General features: G+C 48.8%; 1 protein-coding gene across 4 annotated transcripts in view; it reads left to right on the top strand.

Moving 5' to 3' along the window:
- Positions 1-24,236, top strand: part of SYN1 (synapsin I) — a 177,161-nt gene that overhangs the window by 50,748 nt on the left and 102,177 nt on the right. For all 4 annotated transcript variants that reach the window (XM_063936125.1, XM_063936126.1, XM_063936128.1 and 1 more), the window contains exons 4-5: positions 1,767-1,923; positions 4,625-4,714. In XM_063936125.1, the coding sequence (XP_063792195.1) occupies positions 1,767-1,923; positions 4,625-4,714 (247 nt within the window). The remainder of the gene's footprint in view (positions 1-1,766; positions 1,924-4,624; positions 4,715-24,236) is intronic.

A 24,236-nucleotide genomic window follows, 5' to 3' on the forward strand; every position in this document is an offset into this window, starting at 1 on the left:
ACGCAGACTGTCAGTTCACTAGGAACCTCTGCAATCACTGAGGCACTGAGACTGTCAGTTCACTAGGAACCTCTGCAATCACTGAGGCACTGAGAACGCAGACTGTCAGTTCACTAGGAACCTCTGCAATCACTGAGACACTGAGAACGCAGACTGTCAGTTCACTAGGAACCTCTGCAATCACTGAGGCACTGAGATCGCAGACTGTCAGTTCACTAGGAACCTCTGCAATCACTGAGGCACTGAGACTGTCAGTTCACTAGGAACCTCTGCAATCACTGAGGCACTGAGAACGCAGACTGTCAGTTCACTAGGAACCTCTGCAATCACTGAGGCACTGAGAACGCAGACTGTCAGTTCACTAGGAACCTCTGCAATCACTGAGGCACTGAGAACGCAGACTGTCAGTTCACTAGGAACCTCTGCAATCACTGAGGCACTGAGAACGCAGACTGTCAGTTCTGATTGGCTGATTGTGGATTGGCCTCTGTGAAGCTGATAGATCTTCATTGATTGCGCCTATAATACTTGATTTCTGATTGTATAATTCCTCTGTGCGATTTTCTTTCTTACACAAGAAGGAAGATTATACCGACTGTGTTTTATTGAAATCAAAACCATATAGCGAAAGGTTTTTTTGGGGGCTATAAAAACAAATGTAAACAAACTGTTACTTACGCAGCGTCAGCCCAGCTATGTGTAATTGTGTCGTTTTTCTGGTGAATACATTTATATAGCTTTTACCATCTAAGGTTAAGCAAATATGTGTTGAATTACAACTGATATTTATATAGTCTTTACCCTGTGTGTCGCTAATGGTGAGAACTTAAATAGCAGCTCTTACTGAAGCCATTATTTTATTAATGTCTATTATTTGGGTAGCATAGTATGCCCCCCTGTGGAGATTCTGGAGTACTGCAGGTCTTTGTGCTGTAATAACATATGATGTGTGCGTCTGTAATGTTTGACCCTTAGTCTGCCAAGAGTTCCCATTTTTTCTTTTTTCTTTTTTTTAATTATTATTAAACTAATTATCTTAAACTGTAATTTTTAGTTTTTTGTTATAGCACACCAGACATCTTCACCCAGGTGTGTGGGTGGTGTGGACCCGTACTATTCCAATCCAGGGTGATGTCACATTAATTAGTAGCAGTGCATTAGTGTAGTAGGGAAAACAGCGCCCTCTAGTGCTCCAGGCTATAGGAGGCCTTTTAAATTTCAGATTCTATTCAGTAGCATCACCACACATTGGCAGGTGTCAGGATTCCGGCGTCGGTCTCCTGAACGCCGGGAAGCGACAACCAGTAAACTGACTGCATCCCTAAGATATAGAAAGGGGCTATTAATGGGCTTTTGCTCAGATATGCCTTCACCTGGAAGATTGGAAGTAGCGTTCCTCCTGCAAATGATCACCTGGCCTCCGTATAAAGTGTTACCGCGCCAGCACAGGGCTGCTAATTGCAAGCCGAGGTGTTCTTAGATCACAGCGAGGGGATGTGTTTATTTGCTAGTGACTCCTTTAGTTCCTTTCTTAGCTCAGGGCAAACACTGCTAATTAGCCCAGCACGCGGTATTTAATAACTACTGATCCCTGGTAGCAATGTAATTGAATAGACCAAGCATATTTTTATATATCGAGCACACGCATATCAAGCTGAGTGCGGTGAATGCTGACTGTAATTTAATTGATCCCTCTGGGCTGGGTTTCGTGCAAATCAATGACACTTTACAAAATAACCCCTGACGCCGCGGATTGCTCCTTGCAGGTCACTGAAGCCGGACTTTGTGCTGATTCGCCAGCACGCCTTCAGCATGGCACGGAACGGAGACTTCCGCAGCCTGGTGATAGGGCTGCAGTACGCCGGAGTCCCCAGCCTGAACTCCCTGCACTCGGTGTATAACTTCTGCGACAAGCCCTGGGTGGTGAGTACCCGCACAGAACAGCCAGTGTGGCAGCTCCGCATGGTTCCCCTCCCCGGCTCTCAGGCATTTCCTATCTTTTTCTGATAATGATTTTGCTATTGATACACTCAGACTTGCCCGACTTTCACTCATCCCTTTTATTAGCTAAGGCCTTGTCCTGTCTATATCTAGGCAGCATTCCTAGAGGAAAACCTGACACGCGGATCAGCAACTGCTATTGATTAACAAGATTTATTTTCCTCCAAGGCCTTATCATTTTCCTTCATGACCAGTGCAATGGTTTGTGATTGTGATTGCCCCGCTCATTAATCTATGTCCAGGATTCCGGCTATTGTACAGTAAACCCCTTAATATTCAGTCTCTTCTTATCGATGGAGCCGTTATTCTTTACTCCCCATGGGAAGACCTCTCTGTACGTTTGCAATACGCCAAAGAGGATGAGGAGATCTGAATGTAAGCGGGTCCATGCATTGCTGTGCTCAAAATAACATTCTGCCCGGGGCGCCACATCACTTTTAGGTTGGGGTGAGATATATATATATATATATATACACAGTTCTCTATGCAGTCCGGCACTCACCTCCCCCAGCTGGATACCGGTTCCGGTGCCCTCCTTAGAGCTGTTTGCTACCCCAATGCACGTGGAGAAGAAAGACGGCACTTGGAGATTCAGGTGAAACAAACCATCAAGTGTTTAATCACTTCAACGTTTCGGGGGACGCACCCCCCTTCTTCAGGAAAGAAGGGGATGCATCCCCCGAAACGAGTACCCGCCTTTCTTCTCCTTTTTATCTAATACGGAAGGCAGGTGCTACGAGGGGATGGGAGGCAAAGGGGCAGAGGGGAAGGGCATATGAAGTGGGAGGGGCAGGGCTGATCCCAGAGGAAGGGCCAGCCCACCGTAAATAGACACACACTATAGGGACTGGAGCTGGGTGCAGGGCAACGGAAGGCCCTGGAGGTGAGCGGAGAAGGGCAGTGGGGGAGGGAGGAGGTAGAGCAGACGGAAAGGGGATTATCTCCATCCTGACACTACCTAGATGGCGGCCACACGGTGCACCAGCCCTCAAATATTGAGGGGGGTGGGGTGTACAATTCAAATCCTTTGAAGTTAGCTCAGTGATCGAGTTGTTACTTCCGCACCCCCCAGAAGGTGTTTTATTTCTTCATTTCACAGTCTGATAGATGGGGTATCTGACTCGCAAATTACTTCCAACACTATGGGTCTTTTACTTTCAAATATGAAAGCAGTATATATGGACATAGCTTTAAATATGAGACAGAAGATTCTGTAAGCCTGAGAGTGCAGTCATTCCCACCCACAGCAAATAAAGCTACGACAGCCACTGCTTGTTTGGTAGCCGTGCAGTTCTGTTTATAGGGGGTCATTCCGAGTTGACCGTAGCTGTGCTAAATTTAGCACAGCTACGATCTTTTTCCCTGACATGCGGGGGGACGCCCAGCACAGGGCTAGTCCGCCCCGCATGTCAGTGCCGCCCCCAGAGCCCCCCCCCACCCCACCGCAGAAGTGCAAAGCATCGCACAGCGGCGATGCCTTTGCATTTCAAGAGTAGCTCCCGACCAGCGCAGTTTTAGCGTGCTGGCCGGGAGCTACTCATCGCTCCCCGGCCCGCAGCGGCTGCGTGTTACGTTACGCAGCCGCTGCGGCCCGCCCCCTGTTCGGTCCGGCCACGCCTGCGTTGGCCGGACCAAACCCACGAAACGGCGGCCATACGCCCGCCGTTACGCCCCCTCCCGCCCAGCGATCGCCTCTGCCTGTCAATCAGGCAGAGGCGATCGCATCCCTGCTACGGCCCTCGGCCGTCTTGCATGCGCCGGCGCATGCGCAGCAGGGACCCGTTCGCTCTGCTGCGTTAAAACGTAGCGAGCGAACGGGTCAGAATGACCCCCATAGTAAAACCCAGTACTACAGACGTGTCCTCAGGCTGCAATCACGCCAAACAGCCCCTCTTGACATGCCAGGTCGCATGAAAATCTTCTAGCGTCAGGCATCTTTTTGCTAAAAATACGTCTAGGGTGCAGGAGTCTGTGGCTTATTAAGGCTGGATGTATGAGGACGCATCTGTCTGTGGAGACCGTGGGCCTGATTGTGAGTCTGATGCTGCAGCATCTACGCCTGCGTCTTTTGCAGGTCTTACATCCGTCACTTTATGCTGATGCGGCTACAGAGCCCTTCCCTGAGTCCGTGCAAGCAGTGAGATGCTCAGTGTCAGCATCTGTAGACGCTGTAAAATTGCTTGGTGTCTCTTAAGACGCACCATGGAACCGTACACCTTCCCAGGGAACAGGCCTGAGACACTCCCATAAGATGCGGATTCTCTGTGCGTCTTTTTAGCTGTCCCCCTGTTACCTCCTAGACACCGTCCAGGAACGGCCCTCACATTCTGCTACTGTACGTCTAAACTTGATCTGCAACACTGTACAAACAAAATCAGGACGCAGATGCAGTGACTCAGGCGTGTACGCAGGTGACAAACATCGCTCCACTGTGTCCGACATCACCTCTGCCCCTGCCTCACCATCAGGACCTATATTGGAAACGACTGTAGAGGGCAATCAGAGTTCATCTTCAAGACGTTCCAATTTGTGTTTAACCTCTCCATCTGTTACTATCTCCCCCTAGGAAAGCCATGTATAATCATTCAGCCTGTACCACCGTTTTCTGCTGCTTATCTTTCAGTTCTCTCAGCTGGTCCGTCTGCAGAAGAAGCTAGGGCCTGAGGATTTCCCTCTGATCGAGCAAACGTATTACCCCAACCACAAAGAGATGGTGAGTCAGAGACGTTGCGATCTTCTACTGTCCCACCGCAGTCAGCGGCTTCACCCGGTTACACCTGGGGGGAGTCATTTCCTGAGATGATGTCATGAATACCTGATTGTTTTACGGCCTGTGTCCCATAGTGACCCCAGCAGCCGTGCTGGTACCATACCGTCCTGGCCGCATCCAGGAGATTGTGTCATGGCATAAGTTTACAGAAAACCCTTGATTTAAAACAGATGTCGCTCTGTAAAATTTCCTTATGCAGCCAGAATTTCACTTTACTTTGTGTGATCACATTCAGGGTGAGATGTATCAAAGCTTGGAGAGATAAAGTACCAACCAATCAGCTCCTGTCATTTTTCAAATACAGGGGCAGATGTATCAAAGCTTGGGGCAGATGTATCAAAGCTACAGGGGCAGATGTATTGACCCGGAGAAAGCATAAGGAAGTGATAAACCAGTCATAAGTGGAAGGTGATAAATGCACCAGCCAATCAGCTCCAATATGTAAATTAACAGTTAGGAGCTGATTGGCTGATGCGTTTATCACCTTGCACTTATCGCTGGTTTATCACTTCCTTTCGCCTTCTCCAGGCTTAATACATCTGCCCCACAGTCTGTAACATGGCAGTTAGGTTCTGATTGGTTAGTACTTTATTTCCCTGTATTGTTATGGGAAAGAAAAGAAGACTTTTTGGGGGGGCACACATTCATTGTATTATACTGTACAGGGAAATGCCAATGTTAATAAAATTTTACTTTTATTATATATTATTAAAATGTCTGCGATTGTGTATATTTTTTGGACAAATAGCATCTAAAAATAAAAACAGTATTTACAGCAGTGAAATCATGCCCTGCATAATTAATTGGGTTTAGGGGTATCCCCTATCACCACAATTTGACTAATGAATAACTGTAGACAGTACTGCTACGGAAGTTAAATTACTACAATGTGTTTTGGAATTGTGCCCTTTGCAACACGACTAAATGTTTGATAAATCAATGCACAGGATATAAAATACTAACGAGCAAAGTGTTTCTTTCAGTGCGTGGCCACAATACAACTGGCAACTTTGTATCTAAAGTGTAACATAGCTGTAATATATCTATCAGCTATTTGTGGGCATTTAAGTCTAGTATAGATTGTTGATTAATCCCCGTTTTCTCTAACGTCCTAAGTGGATGCTGGGGACTCCGTAAGGACCATGGGGAATAGCGGCTCCGCAGGAGACTGGGCACATCTAAAGAAAGCTTTAGAACTATCTGGTGTGCACTGGCTCCTCCCCCTATGACCCTCCTCCAAGCCTCAGTTAGATCTCTGTGCCCGAACGAGAAGGGTGCACACTAGGGGCTCTCCTGAGCTTCTTAGTGAAAGTTTTAGATTAGGTTTTTTATTTTCAGTGAGACCTGCTGGCAACAGGCTCACTGCATCGAGGGACTAAGGGGAGAAGAAGCGAACTCACCTGCGTGCAGAGTGGATTGGGCTTCTTAGGCTACTGGACATTAGCTCCAGAGGGACGATCACAGGCCCAGCTTGGATGGGTCCCAGAGCCGCGCCGCCGGCCCCCTTACAGAGCCAGAAGGCAGAAGAGGTCCAGAAAATCGGCGGCAGAAGACGTCCTGTCTTCAACAAGGTAGCGCAAAGCACTGCAGCTGTGCGCCATTGCTCTCAGCACACTTCACACTTCGGTCACTGAGGGTGCAGGGCGCTGGGGGGGGCGCCCTGAGACGCAATAAAAACACCTTGGATGGCAAAAAAAATGCATCACATATAGCTCCTGGGCTATATGGATGCATTTAACCCCTGCCAGAATCCATAAAAAAGCAGGAGAAAAGTCAGCGAAAAAGGGGCGGAGCCTATCTCCTCAGCACACTGGCGCCATTTTCCCTCACAGCTCCGTTGGAGGGAAGCTCCCAGTCTCTCCCCTGCAGTCACTACACTACAGAAAGGGTTAAAAAAAAGAAAGGGGGGCACTAATTAGGCGCAGTATTAACTATACAGCAGCTATAAGGGGAAAAACACTTATATAAGGTTATCCCTGTATATATATAGCGCTCTGGTGTGTGCTGGCAAACTCTCCCTCTGTCTCCCCAAAGGGCTAGTGGGGTCCTGTCCTCTATCAGAGCATTCCCTGTGTGTGTGCTGTATGTCGGTACTTTTGTGTCGACATGTATGAGGAGAAAAATTATGTGGAGACGGAGCAGATTGCCTGTAATAGTGATGTCACCCCCTAGGGGGTCGACACCTGAGTGGATGAACTGTTGGAAGGAATTACGTGACAGTGTCAGCTCTGTATAAAAGACAGTGGTTGACATGAGACAGCCGGCTACTCAGCTTGTGCCTGTCCAGACGTCTCATAGGCCGTCAGGGGCTCTAAAGCGCCCGTTACCTCAGATGGCAGATATAGACGCCGACACGGATACTGACTCCAGTGTCGACGGTGAAGAGACGAATGTGACTTCCAGTAGGGCCACACGTTACATGATTGAGGCAATGAAAAATGTTTTACACATTTCTGATAATACGAGTACCACCAAAAAAGGGGTATTATGTTCGGTGAGGAAAAACTACCTGTAGTTTTCCTGAATCTGAGAAATTAAATGAGGTGTGTGATGATGCGTGGGTTTCCCCCGACAACAACGGATAATTTCTAAAATGTTATTGGCATTATATCCTTTCCCGCCAGAGGTTAGGGTGCGTTGGGAAACACCCCCTAGGGGGGATAAAGCGCTCACACGCTTGTAAGGGCTCTACCTTCGCCTGAGATGGCCGCCCTTAAGGATCCTGCTGATAGAAAGCAGGAGGGTATCCTAAAAGGTATTTACACACATACTGGTGTTATACTGCGACCAGCAATCGCCTCAGCCTGGATGTGCAGTGCTGGGTTGGCGTGGTCGGATTCCCTGACTGAAAATATTGATACCCTAGATAGGGACAGTATATTTTTGCCTATAGAGCATTTAAAAGATGCATTTTTATATATGCGTGATGCACAGCGGAATATTTGCCGACTGGCATCAAGTCTAAGCGCGTTGTCCATTTCTACCAGTAGAGGGTTATGGACACGTCAGTGGTCAGGTGATGCGTATTCCAAACGGCATTTGGAAGTATTGCTTTATTAAGGGAGGAGTTATTTGGGGTCGGTCTTTCAGACCTGGTGGCCACGGCAACAGCTGGGAATTCCACGTTTGTACCCCAGGTCGCCTCTCAACATGAGAAGATGCCGTATTATCAGGCGCAGTCTTTTCGTGGACAAGCGGGCAAAAGGTTCCTCATTTCTGCCCCGTGACAGAGGGAGAGGAAAAAGGCTGCAGAAATCAGCCAGTTCCCAGGAACAGAAACCCTCTCCCGCCTCTGCCAAGCCCTCAGTATACGCTGGGGCTTTACAAGCAGAATCAGGCACGGTGGGGGGCCCGTCTCAATGAATTTCAGCGCGCAGTGGGCTCACTCGCAAGTAGACCCCTGGATCCTTCAGGTGATATCTCAGGGGTACAAATTAGAATTCGAGACGTCTCCCCCTCGCCGTTTCCTAAAGTCGGCTTTACCGATGTCTCCTTCTGACAGGGAGACAGTTTTGGAAGCCATTCACAAGCTGTATTCCCAGCAGGTGATAATCAAGATACCCCTCCTGCAACAGGGAACGGGGTATTATTCCACACTGTTGTGGTACCGAAGCCGGACGGCTCGGTGAGACCGATTCTAAATCTAAAATCTTTGAACACTTACGTACAGAGGTTCAAATTCAAGATTGAGTCACTCAGAGCAGTGATTGCGAACCTGGAAGAAGGGGACTACATGATGTCTCGGGACATCAAGGATGCTTACCTTCATGTCAAAATTTACCCTTCTCACCAAGGGTACCTCAGGTTTATGGTACAGAACTGTCACTATCAGTTCAGACGCTGCCGTATGGATGGTACACGGCACCCCGGGTCTTTACCAAGGTAATGGCCGAAATGATGATATTCCTTCAAAGGAAGTGAATTTTAGTTATCCCTTCCTTGGACAATTCCCTGATAAGGGTAAGATCCAGGGAACAGTTGGAGGTCGGTGTAGCACTATCTCAGGTAGTGTTGCGGCAGCACGATTGGATTCTCAATATTCCAAAATCGCACCTGGTTCCGACGACGTGTCTTCTGTTCCTAGGGATGATCCTGAACACAGTCCAGAAAAAGGTGTTTCTCCCGGAGGAGAAAGCCAGGGAGTTATCCGAGCTAGTCAGGAACCTCCTAAAACCGAGCCAAGTCTCAGTGCATCAATGCACAAGGGTTCTGGGTAAAATGGTGGCTTCCTACGAAGCAATCCCATTCGGCAGATTCCACGCAAGAACTTTCCAGTGGGACCTGCTGGACAAATGGTCCGGATCGCATCTTCAGATGCATCAGCGGATAACCCTGTCACCAAGGACAAGGGTGTCCCTCCTGTGGTGGTTGCAGAGTGCTCATCTTCTAGAGGGCCGAAGATTAGGCATTCAGGACTGGGTCCTGGTGACCACGGATGCCAGCCTGCGAGGCTGGGGAGCAGTCACACAGGGAAGGAATATCCAGGGCTTATGGTCAAGCCTGGAGACATCACTTCACATAAATATCCTGAAGCTAAGGGACATTTACAATGCTCTAAGCTTAGCAAGACCTCTGCTTCAAGGTCAGCCGGTGTTGATCCAGTTGGACAACATCACGGCAGTCACCCACGTAAACAGACAGGGTGGCACAAGAAGCAGGAGGGCAATGGCAGAAGCTGCAAGGATTCTTCGCTGGGCGGAAAATCATGTGATAGCACTGTCAGCAGTATTCATTCCGGGAGTGGACAACTGGGAAGCAGACTTCCTCAGCACGACCTCCACCCGGGAGAGTGGGGACTTCACCCAGAAGTCTTCCACATGATTAAAAACTCGACAGGTATTGCGCCAGGTCCAGGGACCCTCAGGCAATAAGCTGTAGACGCTCTGGTAACACCGTGGGTGTACCAGTCAGGGTATGTGTTCCCTCCTCTGCCTCTCATACCCAAGGTACTGAGATTGATAAGATGGAGAGGAGTAAGCACTATATTCGTGGTTCCGGATTGGCCAAGAAGGACTTGGTAACCGGAACTTCAAGAGATGCTCACGGAGGATCCGTGGCCTCTACCTCTAAGAAGGGACCTGCTCCAGCAAGGACCCTGTCTGTTCCAAGACTTACCGCGGCTGCGTTTGACGGCATGGCGGTTGAACGCCGGATCCTGAAGGAAAAAAGGCATTCCGGATGAAGTCATCCCTATCCTGATCAAAGCCAGGAAGGATGTAACCGCAAAAACATTATCACCGCATTTGGCGAAAATATGTTGCGTGGTGCGAGGCCAGTAAGGCCCGACGGAGGAAATTCAACTGGGTCGATTCCTACATTTCCTGCAAACAGGAGTGTCTATGGGCCTGAAATTGGGGTCCATTAAGGTTCAAATTTCGGCCCTGTCAATTTTCTTCCAAAAAGTACTAGCTTCAGTCCCTGAAGTTCAGACGTTTGTAAAAGGGGTACTGCATATACAGCCTCCTTTTGTGCCTCCAGTGGCACTTTGGGATCTCAATGTAGTTTTGGGTTACAAAAGTCACATTGGTTTGAACCACTTAAATCTGTGGAGTTAAAATATCTCACATGGAAAGTGGTCATGCTGTTGGCCCTGGCCTGGGCCAGGCGCGTGTCAGAATTGGCGGCTTTATCCTGAAAAAGCCCTTATCTGATGTTCCATTCGGACAGGGCGGAATTGAGGACTCGTCCTCAGTTTCTCCCCAAGGTGGTTTCAGCGTCTCACCTGAACCAACCTATTGGTGGTGCCTGCGGCTACTAGGGACTTGGAGGCCTCCAAGTTGCTAGACGTTGCCAGTGCCCTGAAAATATATGTTTCCAGGACGGCTGGAGTCAGGAAATTTGACTCGCTGTTTATCCTGTGTGCACCCAACAAGCTGGGTGCTCCTGCTTCTAAGCAGACTATTGCTCATTGGATTTGTAGTACAATTCAGCTTGCACATTCTGTGGCAGGCCTGCCACAGCCAAAAATCTGTAAATGCCCACTCCACAAGGAAGGTGGGCTCATCTTGGGCGGCTGCCCGAGGGGTCTCGGCTTTACAACTTTGCCGAGCAGCTACTTGGTCAGGAGCAAATACGTTTGTAAAATTCTACAAAATTGATATCCTGGCTGAGGAGGACCTGGAGTTCTCTCATTTGGTGCTGCAGAGTCATCCGCACTCTCCCGCCCTTTTGGGAGCTTTGGTATAATCCCCATGGTTCTTACGGAGTCCCCAGCATCCACTTAGGACGATAGAGAAAATAAGAATTTACTTACCGATAATTCTATTTCTCATAGTCCGTAGTGGATGCTGGGCGCCCATCCCAAGTGCGGATTGTCTGCAATACTTGTACATAGTTATTGTTACAAAAATCAGGTTATTATTGTTGTGAGCCATCTTTCAGAGGCTCCTCTGTTATCATGCTGTTAACTGGGTTCAGATCACAGGTTATACGGTGTGATTGGTGTGGCTGGTATGAGTCTTACCCGGGATTCAAAATCCTTCCTTATTGTGTACGCTCGTCCGGGCACAGTATCCTAACTGAGGCTTGGAGGAGGGTCATAGGGGGAGGAGCCAGTGCACACCAGATAGTCCTAAAGCTTTCTTTAGATGTGCCCAGTCTCCTGCGGAGCCGCTATTCCCCATGGTCCTTACGGAGTACCCAGCATCCACTACGGACTATGAGAAATAGAATTATCGGTAAGTAAATTCTTATTTTAAATAACTTTTGCGGGTGACTGGTATAGAGAATAGGCTGCTTACTTTGCTAAGGAGGGAAGAAAAATCCTGACTCACTGGCCTGCTCTAACTGAATTTTGATTTTTATGCCTTTTTCTCTATCGTCCTAAGTGGATGCTGGGGTTCCTGAAAGGACCATGGGGAATAGCGGCTCCGCAGGAGACAGGGCACAAAAAAGTAAAGCTTTTACCAGATCAGGTGGTGTGCACTGGCTCCTCCCCCTATGACCCTCCTCCAGACTCCAGTTAGATTTTGTGCCCGAACGAGAAGGGTGCAATCTAGGTGGCTCTCCTAAAGAGCTGCTTAGAGAAAGTTTAGCTTAGGTTTTTTACTTTACAGTGAGTCCTGCTGGCAACAGGATCACTGCAACGAGGGACTTAGGGGAGAAGTAGTGAACTCACCTGCGTGCAGAGTGGATTTGCTGCTTGGCTACTGGACACTAGCTCCAGAGGGACGATCACAGGTACAGCCTGGATGGTCACCGGAGCCGCGCCGCCGGCCCCCTTGCAGACGCTGAAGAGAGAAGAGGTCCAAAATCGGCGGCTGAAGACTCCTGAGTCTTCATAAAGGTAGCGCACAGCACTGCAGCTGTGCGCCATTTTCCTCTCAGCACACTTCACACAACAGTCACTGAGGGTGCAGAGCGCTGGGGGGGGCGCTCTGAGAGGCAAATAAAAACCTTATTAGAGGCAAAAAAATACCTCACATATAGCCCACAGAGGCTATATGGAGATATTTAACCCCTGCCTAACTTCAAAAATAGCGGGAGACGAGCCCGCCGTAAAAGGGGCGGGGCCTATCTCCTCAGCACACAGCGCCATTTTCTCTCACAGAAAAGCTGGAGAGAAGGCTCCCAGGCTCTCCCCTGCACTGCACTACAGAAACAGGGTTAAAACAGAGAGGGGGGGCACTGATTTTGGCGATATTGTATATATATAAAAGATGCTATAAGGGAGAAACACTTATATAAGGTTGTCCCTATATAATTATAGCGTTTTTGGTGTGTGCTGGCAGACTCTCCCTCTGTCTCCCCAAAGGGCTAGTGGGTCCTGTCCTCTGTCAGAGCATTCCCGGTGTGTGTGCTGTGTGTCGGCACGTGTGTGTCGACATGTATGAGGACGATGTTGGTGAGGAGGCGGAGAAATTGCCTGTAATGGTGATGTCACTCTCTAGGGAGTCGACACCGGAATGGATGGCTTATTTAGAGAATTACGTGAGAATGTCAACACGCTGCAAGGTCGGTTGACGACATGAGACGGCCGACAATCTATTAGGACCGGTCCAGGCGTCTCAGAAACACCGTCAGGGGTTTTAAAAACGCCCATTTACCTCAGTCGGTCGACACAGACACAGACACGGACACTGAATACAGTGTCGACGGTGAATAAACAAACGTATTTCTCATTAGGGCCACACGTTAAGGGCAATGAAGGAGGTGTTACGTGTTTCTGATACTACAAGTACCACAAGAAAGGGTATTATGTGGGAGTGGAAAAAACTACCTGTAGTTTTTCCTGAATCAGATAAAATAAAATGAAGTGTGTGATGATGCGTAGGGTTACCCCGATAGCAAATATTGGCGTTATACCCTTTCCCGCCAGAAATTAGGGTACGTTGGGAAACACCCCTTAGGGTGATAAGGCGTTCACACGCTTATCAAGTGGCGTTACCGTCTCCAGATACGGCCGCCCTCAAGGAGCCAGCTGATAGGAAGCTGGAAAAATATCCTAAAAAGTATATACACACATACGGTGGTTATACTGCGACCAGCGATCGCCATCAGCCTGGAGATGCAGTGCTGGGTTGGCTTGGTCGGATTCCCTGACTGAAAATATTTTATTCATGTAGAGCATTTAATAGGATGCATTCTATATATATGTATGTGAGATGCACAGAGGGATATTTGCTCTCTGGCATCAAGATAAGTGCGTTGTCCATATCTCCCAGAAGATGTCAGGGACACGACAGTGGTCAGGTGATACAGATCCCATACGGCAGATGGAAGTATTGCTGTATAAAGGGAAGGAGTTATTTGGGGGTCGGTCCATCGGACCTGGGGACCACAGCAACAGCTGGGAAATCCAACCTTTTTTACCCCAAGTTACATCTCAGCTAAAAAAGACACCGTCTTTTCAGCCTCAATCTTTCCTTTCCCATGAGGGCATGCAGGCAAAAGGCCAGTCATATCTGCCCAGACATAGAGGTAAGGGAAGTAGACTGCAGCAGGCAGCCCTTTCCCAGGAAAAGAAGCCCTCCACCGCGTCTGCCAAGTCCTCAGCATGACGCTGGGGCCGTGCAAGCGGACTCAAGGTGGGGGGGTAGTCTCAAGAGTCTCAGGGCGCAGTGGGATCACTCGCAAGTTGACCCCTAGATCGTACGAGTATTATCCCAGGGGTAAAGATTGGAGAGTCGAGACATCTTCTCCTCGCAGGTTCCTGAAGTCTGCTTTACCAACGGCTCCCTCCGACAGGGAGGCAGCATTGGAAACAATTCACAAGCTGTATATCCAGCAGGTGATAATCAAAGTACCCCTCCTACGACAAGGAAAAGGGTATTATTTTTCCACACTATATTGTGGTACTGAAGCCAGACGGCTTGGTGACACATAGTCTAAATCTAAAATGTTTTGAACACTTACATAAAAGGTTCAAATCGAGATAAAGTCACTCAGAGCAGTGATAGCGAACCGGAAAAAAGGGGACTATATGGTGTCCTTGGACATCAAGGATTACCTCCATGTCCAAATTTTGTCCTTCTCATCAAGGGTACCTCTGGTTCGTGGTACAGAACTGTCAATATCAGTTTCAGACGATGCCGTTTGAATTATCCACGGCACCCCGGGCCTTTTTACCAAGGTAATGGCCGAAAAGATGTTTCTTCAAAGAAAAAAGGCATCTAAATTATCCCTTACTTGCACGACCTAAAAAGGGCAAGTTCCAGAGAACAGTTGGAGGTCGGAAGAGCACTATCTAAAGTAGTTCTTCGACGGCACGACTGGATTCTAAATATTCCAAGAATCGCAGCTGTTTTCCGACGATACGTCTGCTGTTCCTAGGGATGATTCTGGACACGGTTCAGAAAAAGGTTTTTCTTCCCGAGGAAAAAGCCAAGGAGTTATCCGACCTGTCAGGAACCTCCTAAAACCAGGAAAGGTGTCTGTACATCAATGCACAAGAGTCCTGGGAAAAATGGTGGCTTTTTACGAAGCAATTCCATTCGGCAGATTCCATGCAAGAATTTTCCAAAGGGATCTGTTGGACAAATGGTCAGGGTCGCATCCTCAGATGCACCTGCGAATAACCCTGTCGCCAAGGACAAGGGTATATCTTCTGTGGTGGTTGCAAAAGGCTCATCTATTGGAGGGCCGCAGATTCGGCATACAGGATTTGATCCTGGTGACCACGGACGCCAGCCTGAGAGGTTGGGGAGCAGTCACACAAGGAAGAAACTTCCAGGGGGTATGGACGAACCTGGAAAAGTCTCTTCACATAAACATTCTGGTACTAAGAGCAATCTAAAATGCTCTAAGCCAGGCGGAACCACTCCTGCAAGGAAAACCGGTGTTGATTCAGTCGGACAACATCACGGCGGTCGCCCATGTAAACAGACAGGGCGGCACAAGAAGCAGGAGTGCAATGGCAGAAGCTGCCAAGATTCTTCGCTGGGCGGAGAATCACGTAATAGCACTGTCAGCAGTGTTCTTCCCGGGCGTGGACAACTGGGAAGCAGACTTCCTCAGCAGACACGATATTCACCCGGGAGAGGGGGGTCTTCATCCAGAAGTCTTCCACATGCTAATAAACTGTTGGGAAAGACCAATGGTAGACATGATGGCGTCTCGCCTCAACAAGAAACTGGACAAGTATTGCGCCAGGTCAAGAGATCCACAGGCAATAGCTGTGGACGCACTGGTAACACCTTGGGTGTACAAATCAGTATATGTGTTTCCTCCTCTGCCTCTCATACCAAAGGTATTGAAGATTATACGGTGAGGAGGAGTAAGAACAATACTAGTGGCTCCGGATTGGCCAAGAAGGACTTGGTACCCGGAACTTCAAGAGTTGGTCACGGACGACCCGTGCCCTCTACTTCTGAGAAGGGACCTGCTACAACAGGGTCCCTGTCTCTTTCAAGACTTACCGCGGCTGCGTTTGACGGCATGGCGGTTGAACGCCAGATCCTAAAAGGGAAAGGCATTCCAGAAGAAGTCATTCCTACCTTGATTAAGGCAAGGAAGGAAGTCACCGCGAAACATTATCACCGCATTTGGCGAAAATATGTCGCGTGGTGCGAGGATCGGAGTGTTCCGACGGAGGAATTTCAACTGGGTCGTTTCCTACATTTCCTACAATCAGGATTGTCTATGGGTCTCAAATTGAGATCTATTAAGGTTCAAATTTCGGCCCTGTCAATATTCTTCCAAAAAGAATTGGCCTCAGTTCCTGAGGTACAGACTTTTGTTAAAGGAGTACTGCATATACAGCCTCCTGTGGTGCCTCCGGTGGCACCGTGGGATCTAAATGTAGTTTTAGATTTCCTCAAATCCCATTGGTTTGAACCATTGAAAAAGGTGGATTTTAAATATCTCACATGGAAAGTGACTATGTTACTGGCCCTGGCTTCCGCCAGGAGAGTATCTAAATTGGCGGCTTTATCTTATAAAAGCCCTTATCTAATCTTCCATTCGGATAGGGCAGAACTGAGGACTCGTCCGCATTTTCTCCCTAAGGTGGTATCAGCGTTTCACCTGAACCAACCTATTGTGGTGCCTGCGGCCACTGGCGACTTGGAGGACTCCAAGTTGTTGGACGTTGTCAGAGCCTTAAAAATATACATTTCAAGGACGGCTGAAGTCAGAAAATCTGACTCGCTGTTGATACTATATGCACCCAACAAGTTGGGTGCCCCTGCTTCTAAGCAGACGATTGCTCGTTGGATTTGTAACACAATTCAACTTGCTCATTCTGTGGCAGGCCTGCCACAGCCTAAATCTGTTAAGGCCCATTCCACAAGGAAGGTGGGCTCATCTTGGGCGGCTGCCCGAGGGGTCTCGGCATTACAATTCTGTCGAGCAGCTACGTGGTCGGGGGAAAACACGTTTGTAAAATTCTACAAATTTGATACCCTGGCAAAAGAGGACTTGGAATTCTCTCATTCGGTGCTGCAGAGTCATCCGCACTCTCCCGCCCGTTTGGGAGCTTTGGTATAATCCCCATGGTCCTTTCAGGAACCCCAGCATCCACTTAGGACGATAGAGAAAATAAGAATTTACTTACCGATAATTCTATTTCTCGGAGTCCGTAGTGGATGCTGGGCGCCCATCCCAAGTGCGGATTATCTGCAATACTGTACATAGTTATTGTTAACAAATTCGGGTTATATTGTTAAGGAGCCATCTTTAAGAGGCTCTTTCTGTTATCATACTGTTAACTGGGTTTAGATCACAAGTTGTACGGTGTGATTGGTGTGGCTGGTATGAGTCTTACCCGGGATTCAAATTGCCTCCCTTATTGTGTACGCTCGTCCGGGCACAGTACCTAACTGGAGTCTGGAGGAGGGTCATAGGGGGAGGAGCCAGTGCACACCACCTGATCTGGTAAAAGCTTTACTTTTTTGTGCCCTGTCTCCTGCGGAGCCGCTATTCCCCATGGTCCTTTCAGGAACCCCAGCATCCACTACGGACTCCGAGAAATAGAATTATCGGTAAGTAAATTCTTATTATATGTGACACGGTGTGCAGGACCGCTACGTACACTTAAGAAGACAAGTTGCTACAATTATCAATAAGTATTAAAACTACCTTTTACAATGAGACCAAATGTTTGATTATCGATGCACAGGTTATAAAATATTAACGGATACAAAGTTTCTTTCAGTGGCCCTCATTCCGAGTTGATCGCTCGCTAGCTGCTTTTAGCAGCATTGCAAACGCTAGGCCGCCGCACTCTGGGAGTGTATCTTAGCTTAGCAGAATTGCGAACGAAAGATTAGCAGAACTGCTACTAAATAATTATTTGCAGTTTCTGAGTAGCTCCAGACCAACTCACAGATTGCGATCAGCTCGGTCCGTTTAGTTCCTGGTTTGACGTCACAAACACGCCCTGCGTTCGGCCAGCCACTCCCCCGTTTCTCCAGACACTCCCGCGTTTTTCCCTGACACGCCTGCGTTTTTTAGCACACTCCCCGAAAACGCTCAGTTACCTCCCAAAAACGCCCCTTTCCTGTCAATCACTCACCGATCAGCAGTGCGACTGAAAAGCGCCGCACGAACACCAGCAAATCTACTAAGTTTTTAGTTAAATAACTTAGCGCATGCGCACTGCGTACCATGCGCATTTAGCAGCAAATCGCAGCATAGCTAAAATCAGCAACGAGCGAACAACTCGGAATGACCACCAGTGAGCGATACTACTGCAATTTGACATTACTGTATTAATGTATACTTTATCAGTTATCTATGGGCAATTCAGCACAGTGCAGATTGCTAATCATCCCCGTTGTTGATACCATATGCGGGGCGATCGTTGCAGTAAATAAGGCCGCCATTTTGGTTAAGGAGGAAAGGAAAAAGTTCTGACTCACTGGCCTGTTCTGACTGAATTTTGTCCAACCTTCCAGTCATTATATAGGGTTAACAATCTATGTTTCTCTGACGTCCTAGTGGATGCTGGGGACTCCGTAAGGACCATGGGGGAATAGACGGGCTCCGCAGGAGACTGGGCACTCTATAAGAAAGATTTGGTACTATCTGGTGTGCACTGGCTCCTCCCTCTATGCCCCTCCTCCAGACCTCAGTTAGATTTCTGTGCCCGGCCGAGCTGGATGCACACTAGGGGCTCTCCTGAGCCCCTAGAAAGAAAGTATATGTTAGGTTTTTTATTTTACAGTGAGACCTGCTGGCAACAGGCTCACTGCAACGAGGGACTAAGGGGAGAAGAAGCGAACCTACCTGCTTGCAGCTAGCTTGGGCTTCTTAGGCTACTGGACACCATTAGCTCCAGAGGGATCGACCGCAGGACCCGTCCTTGGTGTTCGTTCCCGGAGCCGCGCCGCCGTCCCCCTTACAGAGCCAGAAGCATGAAGATGGTCCGGAAAATCGGCGGCAGAAGACTTCAGTCTTCACCAAGGTAGCGCACAGCACTGCAGCTGTGCGCCATTGCTCCTCATACACACTTCACACTCCGGTCACTGAGGGTGCAGGGCGCTGGGGGGGGGGGCGCCCTGAGCAGCAATAAAAACACCTTGGCTGGCAAAATAACCACAATATATAGCCCCAGAGGCTATATATGTGGTAATTACCCCTGCCAGAATCCATAAAAAAGCGGGAGAAAAGTCTGCCGAAAAAGGGGCGGAGCCATCTCCCTCAGCACACTGGCGCCATTTCTCCCTCACAGTTCCGCTGGAAGGAAGCTCCCTGACTCTCCCCTGCAGTCTACACTACAGAAAGGGTAAAAAAGAGAGGGGGGGCACTAAATTTAGGCGCAGTATAACTTATAGCAGCTATAAGGGGACATAATTCAGTTAGTCCCTGCATTATATAGCGCTCTGGTGTGTGCTGGCATACTCTCTCTCTGTCTCCCCAAAGGGCTTTTGTGGGGTCCTGTCTCCTTTAAGAGCATTCCCTGTGTGTGTGCGGTGTGTCGGTACGGCTGTGTCGACATGTTTGATGAGGAGGCTTATGTGGAGGCGGAGCAGATGCCTATAAATGTGATGTCACCCCCTGCGGGGCAGACACCGGAGTGGATGGACTTATGGAAGGAATTACGTGCAAGTGTCGACTCCTTACATAAAAAATTTGACGACATGCCAAACGCGGGACAGCCGGCTTCTCAGCTCGTGCCTGCCCAGACAATTCAAAGGCCATCAGGGGCTCTGAAACGCCCACTACCTCAGATGGCAGACACAGATGTCGACACGGATACTGATACCAGTGTCGACGACGATGAGTCAAATTTAATGTCCACTAGGGCCATTCGTTGCATGATTGAGGCAATGAAAGAGGTATTACACATTTCTGATATAAACCCAGGTACCTCAAAAAAGGGTATTATGTTTGGGGAGAAAAAACTACCAATAGTTTTTCCCCCATCTGAAGAATTAAATGAAGTGTGTGAGGATGCGTGGGCTTTCCCCGATAAAAAATTGGTGATTTCAAAAAAATTACTAATGGCGTTCCCTTTCTCGCCAGAGGATAGGTCACCTTGGGAAACTCCCCCTAGGGTGGATAAAGCGCTCACACGTTTGTCAAAAAAGGTGGCACTACCGTCTCCGGATACGGCCGCCCTAAAGGAACCTGCTGATAGAAAGCAGGAGGCTATCCTAAAGTCTATATATACACACACTGGTGTTATACTGAGACCAGCTATTGCTTCAGCGTGGATGTGCAGTGCTGCTGCTGCTTGGTCAGATTCCCTGTCGGAAAATATTGACACCCTAGACAGGGACACTATATTGCTAACCGTAGAGCATATAAAAGACTCAGTCTTATACATGAGAGATGCACAGAGGGAGATCTGCCGGCTGGCATCTAGAATAAGTGCATTGTCCATTTCTGCTAGGAGAGGCTTATGGACTCGACAGTGGACAGGGGATGCAGATTCGAAAAGGCACATGGAAGTTTTGCCTTATAAGGGTGAGGAGTTATTCGGGGATGGTCTCTCAGACCTTGTTTCCACAGCAACAGCTGGGAAGTCAGCATTTTTGCCCCATGTCCCCTCACAGCCTAAGAAAGCGCCGTATTATCAGGTACAGTCCTTTCGACCCCAGAAAAACAGGCGGGGAAAAGGCGGGTCCTTTCTGTCTAGAGGCAGAGGAAGGGGAAAAAAGCTGCAACACACAGCAGGTTCCCAGGAACAAAAGTCCTCCCCCGCTTCTTCCAAATACGCCGCATGACGGTGGGGCTCCACAGGCGGAGCCAGGTACGGTGGGGGGCCGCCTCAAAAATTTCAGCGATCAGTGGGTTTGCTCACGGGTGGATCCCTGGATCCTTCAAGTAGTATCTCAGGGGTACAAACTGGAATTCGAGGCGTCTCCCCCCCGCCGTTTCCTCAAATCGGCCTTACCGACAACTCCCTCGGGCAGGGAGGCTGTGCTAGAGGCAATTCACAAGCTGTATTCCCAGCAGGTGATAGTCAAGGTACCCCTACTTCAACAAGGACGGGGTTACTATTCCACACTGTTTGTGGTACCGAAACCGGACGGTTCGGTGAGACCCATTTTAAATTTGAAATCCTTGAACACATACATAAAACGATTCAAGTTCAAGATGGAATCGCTCAGGGCGGTTATTGCAAGCCTGGACGAGGGGGATTACATGGTATCCCTGGACATCAAGGATGCTTACCTGCATGTCCCCATTTACCTTCCTCACCAGGAGTACCTCAGATTTGTGGTACAGGATTGCCATTACCAATTCCAGACACTACCGTTTGGACTGTCCACGGCACCGAGGGTGTTTACCAAGGTAATGGCAGAAATGATGATACTCCTTCGAAAAAAGGGTGTTTTAATTATCCCGTACTTGGACGATCTCCTAATAAAGGCGAGGTCCAAGGAACAGTTGCTGGTCGGAGTAGCACTATCTCGGGAAGTGCTACAACTGCATGGCTGGATTCTAAACATTCCAAAGTCACAGCTGGTTCCTTCCACACGCTTACTGTTCCTGGGGATGATTCTGGACACAGAACTGAAAAAAAGTGTTTCTCCCGCAGGAGAAAGCCAAGGAGCTGTCATCTCTAGTCAGAGACCTCCTGAAACCAAAACGGGTATCGGTGCATCACTGCACACGAGTCCTGGGAAAAATGGTGGCTTCATACGAAGCAATTCCATTCGGCAGGTTCCATGCAAGGACCTTCCAGTGGGACCTCATGGACAAGTGGTCGGGATCGCATCTTCAGATGCATCGACTGATAACCCTGTCTCCAAGGACCAGGGTGTCTCTACTGTGGTGGCTGCAGAGTGCTCATCTTCTAGAGGGCCGCAGATTCGGCATACAGGACTGGGTCCTGGTGACCACGGATGCCAGCCTTCGAGGCTGGGGGGCAGTCACACAGGGAAGAAACTTCCAGGGACTTTGGTCAAGTCAGGAGTCGTCCCTACACATAAATATTCTGGAACTGAGGGCCATTTACAATGCCCTAAGTCAGGCAAGGCCCCTGCTTCAAAACCAGCCGGTACTGATCCAATCAGACAACATCACGGCAGTCGCCCATGTAAACCGACAGGGCGGCACAAGAAGCAGGATGGTGATGGCAGAAGCCACAAGGATTCTCCGATGGGCGGAAAATCACGTACTAGCACTGTCAGCAGTGTTCATTCCGGGAGTGGACAACTGGGAAGCAGACTTCCTCAGCAGACACGACCTACACCCGGGAGAGTGGGGACTTCATCCAGAAGTCTTCCTACTGTTGGTAAACCGTTGGGAAAGGCCACAGGTGGACATGATGGCGTCCCGCCTCAACAAAAAGCTAAAGAGATATTGCGCCAGGTCAAGGGACCCTCAGGCGATAGCTGTGGACGCTCTAGTGACACCGTGGGTATACCAGTCGGTTTATGTGTTCCCTCCTCTGCCTCTCATACCAAAGGTACTGAGAATAATAAGAAGGCGAGGAGTAAGAACGATACTCGTGGTTCCGGATTGGCCAAGAAGAGCTTGGTACCCAGAACTTCAAGAAATTATATCAGAGGACCCATGGCCTCTACCGCTCAGACAGGATCTGTTACAGCAGGGGCCCTGTCTGTTCCAAGACTTACCGCGGCTGCGTTTGACGGCATGGCGGTTGAATTCCGAATCCTAAAGGAAAAGGGCATTCCGGAGGAAGTCATTCCTATGCTGATAAAAGCCAGGAAAGAAGTAACCGCAAACCATTATCACCGTATTTGGCGAAAATATGTTGCGTGGTGTGAGGCCAGGAAGGCCCCTACAGAGGAATTTCAGCTGGGTCGTTTTCTGCACTTCCTACAGTCGGGAGTGACTATGGGCCTAAAATTGGGTTCCATTAAGGTCCAGATTTCGGCTCTGTCGATTTTCTTCCAGAAAGAACTGGCTTCACTGCCTGAAGTTCAGACTTTTGTAAAGGGAGTGCTTCATATTCAGCCCCCTTTTGTGCCTCCTGTGGCACCTTGGGATCTCAATGTGGTGTTGAGTTTCCTGAAATCACATTGGTTTGAGCCACTTAAAACTGTGGATTTGAAATCTCACGTGGAAAGTGGTCATGTTATTGGCCTTGGCTTCGGCCAGGCTGGTGTCAGAATTGGCGGCTTTGTCATGTAAAAGCCCTTATCTGATTTTCCATATGGATAGGGCAGAATTGAGGACTCGTCCCCAGTTTCTCCCTCGGGTGGTATCAGCTTTTCACTTGAACCAACCTATTGTAGTGCCTGCGGCTACTAGGGACTTGGAAGATTCCAAGTTACTGGACGTAGTCAGGGCCTTGAAAATGTATGTGTCCAGGACGGCGGGAGTCAGGAAAACTGACTCGCTTTTTATCCTGTATGCACCCAACAAAATAGGTGCTCCTGCTTCTAAGCAGACTATTGCTCGCTGGATTTGTAGCACAATTCAGCTGGCGCATTCTGCGGCTGGATTGCCGCATCCTAAATCCGTAAAAGCCCATTCCACAAGGAAGGTGGGCTCATCTTGGGCGGCTGCCCGAGGGGTCTCGGCTTTGCAACTTTGCCGAGCTGCTACTTGGTCAGGGGCAAACACGTTTGCAAAATTCTATAAATTTGATACCCTGGCTGAGGAGGACCTTGAGTTCTCTCATTCGGTGCTGCAGAGTCATCCGCACTCTCCCGCCCGTTTGGGAGCTTTGGTATAATCCCCATGGTCCTTACGGAGTCCCCAGCATCCACTAGGACGTCAGAGAAAATAAGAATTTACTCACCGGTAATTCTATTTCTCGTAGTCCGTAGTGGATGCTGGGCGCCCATCCCAAGTGCGGATTGTCTGCAATACTTGTATATAGTTATTGCCTAGCTAAAGGGTTCTTGTTGAGCCATCTGTTGAGAGGCTCAGTTATATTTCATACTGTTAACTGGGTATAGTATCACGAGTTATACGGTGTGATTGGTGTGGCTGGTATGAGTCTTACCCGGGATTCAAAATCCTTCCTTATTGTGTCAGCTCTTTCGGGCACAGTATCCTAACTGAGGTCTGGAGGAGGGTCATAGTGGGAGGAGCCAGTGCACACCAGGTAGTACCAAATCTTTCTTATAGAGTGCCCAGTCTCCTGCGGAGCCCGTCTATTCCCCCATGGTCCTTACGGAGTCTCCAGCATCCACTACGGACTACGAGAAATAGAATTACCGGTGAGTAAATTCTTATTTTTCGTGTGTTTGGCTTGATGTGATTGAATATCAAACATTTATGATTATATTATAACTTTGCAACCTTGTATCTCATGATAATAGCTGCATTTTCAGTTTAGTGTAGATCGCTCAATAATCCTCGGTCTATACACTTTGGGGGTCATTCCGAGTTGATCGCTAGCTGCTTTCGGTCGCTGCGCAGCGATGAGGCAAAAAACCCGGCACTTCTGGGCATGCGGCGCAATGCGCACGCTCGTCGTACTATTACAACGAACGATGTAGTTTCACACAGGGTCTAGCAAAGCTTTTCAGTCGCACTGCTGGCCGCAGAGTGATTGACAGGTAGTGGGCGTTTCTGGGTGTCAACTGGCCGTTTTCAGGGAGTGTTTGCAAAAACATAGGCGTGCCAGGAAGAACGTAGGCGTGACTGGGCGAACGCA

Source organism: Pseudophryne corroboree, chromosome 8 (assembly GCF_028390025.1).
Source record: "Pseudophryne corroboree isolate aPseCor3 chromosome 8, aPseCor3.hap2, whole genome shotgun sequence".
In the NCBI taxonomy this organism is placed as follows: Eukaryota; Metazoa; Chordata; class Amphibia; order Anura; family Myobatrachidae; genus Pseudophryne; species Pseudophryne corroboree.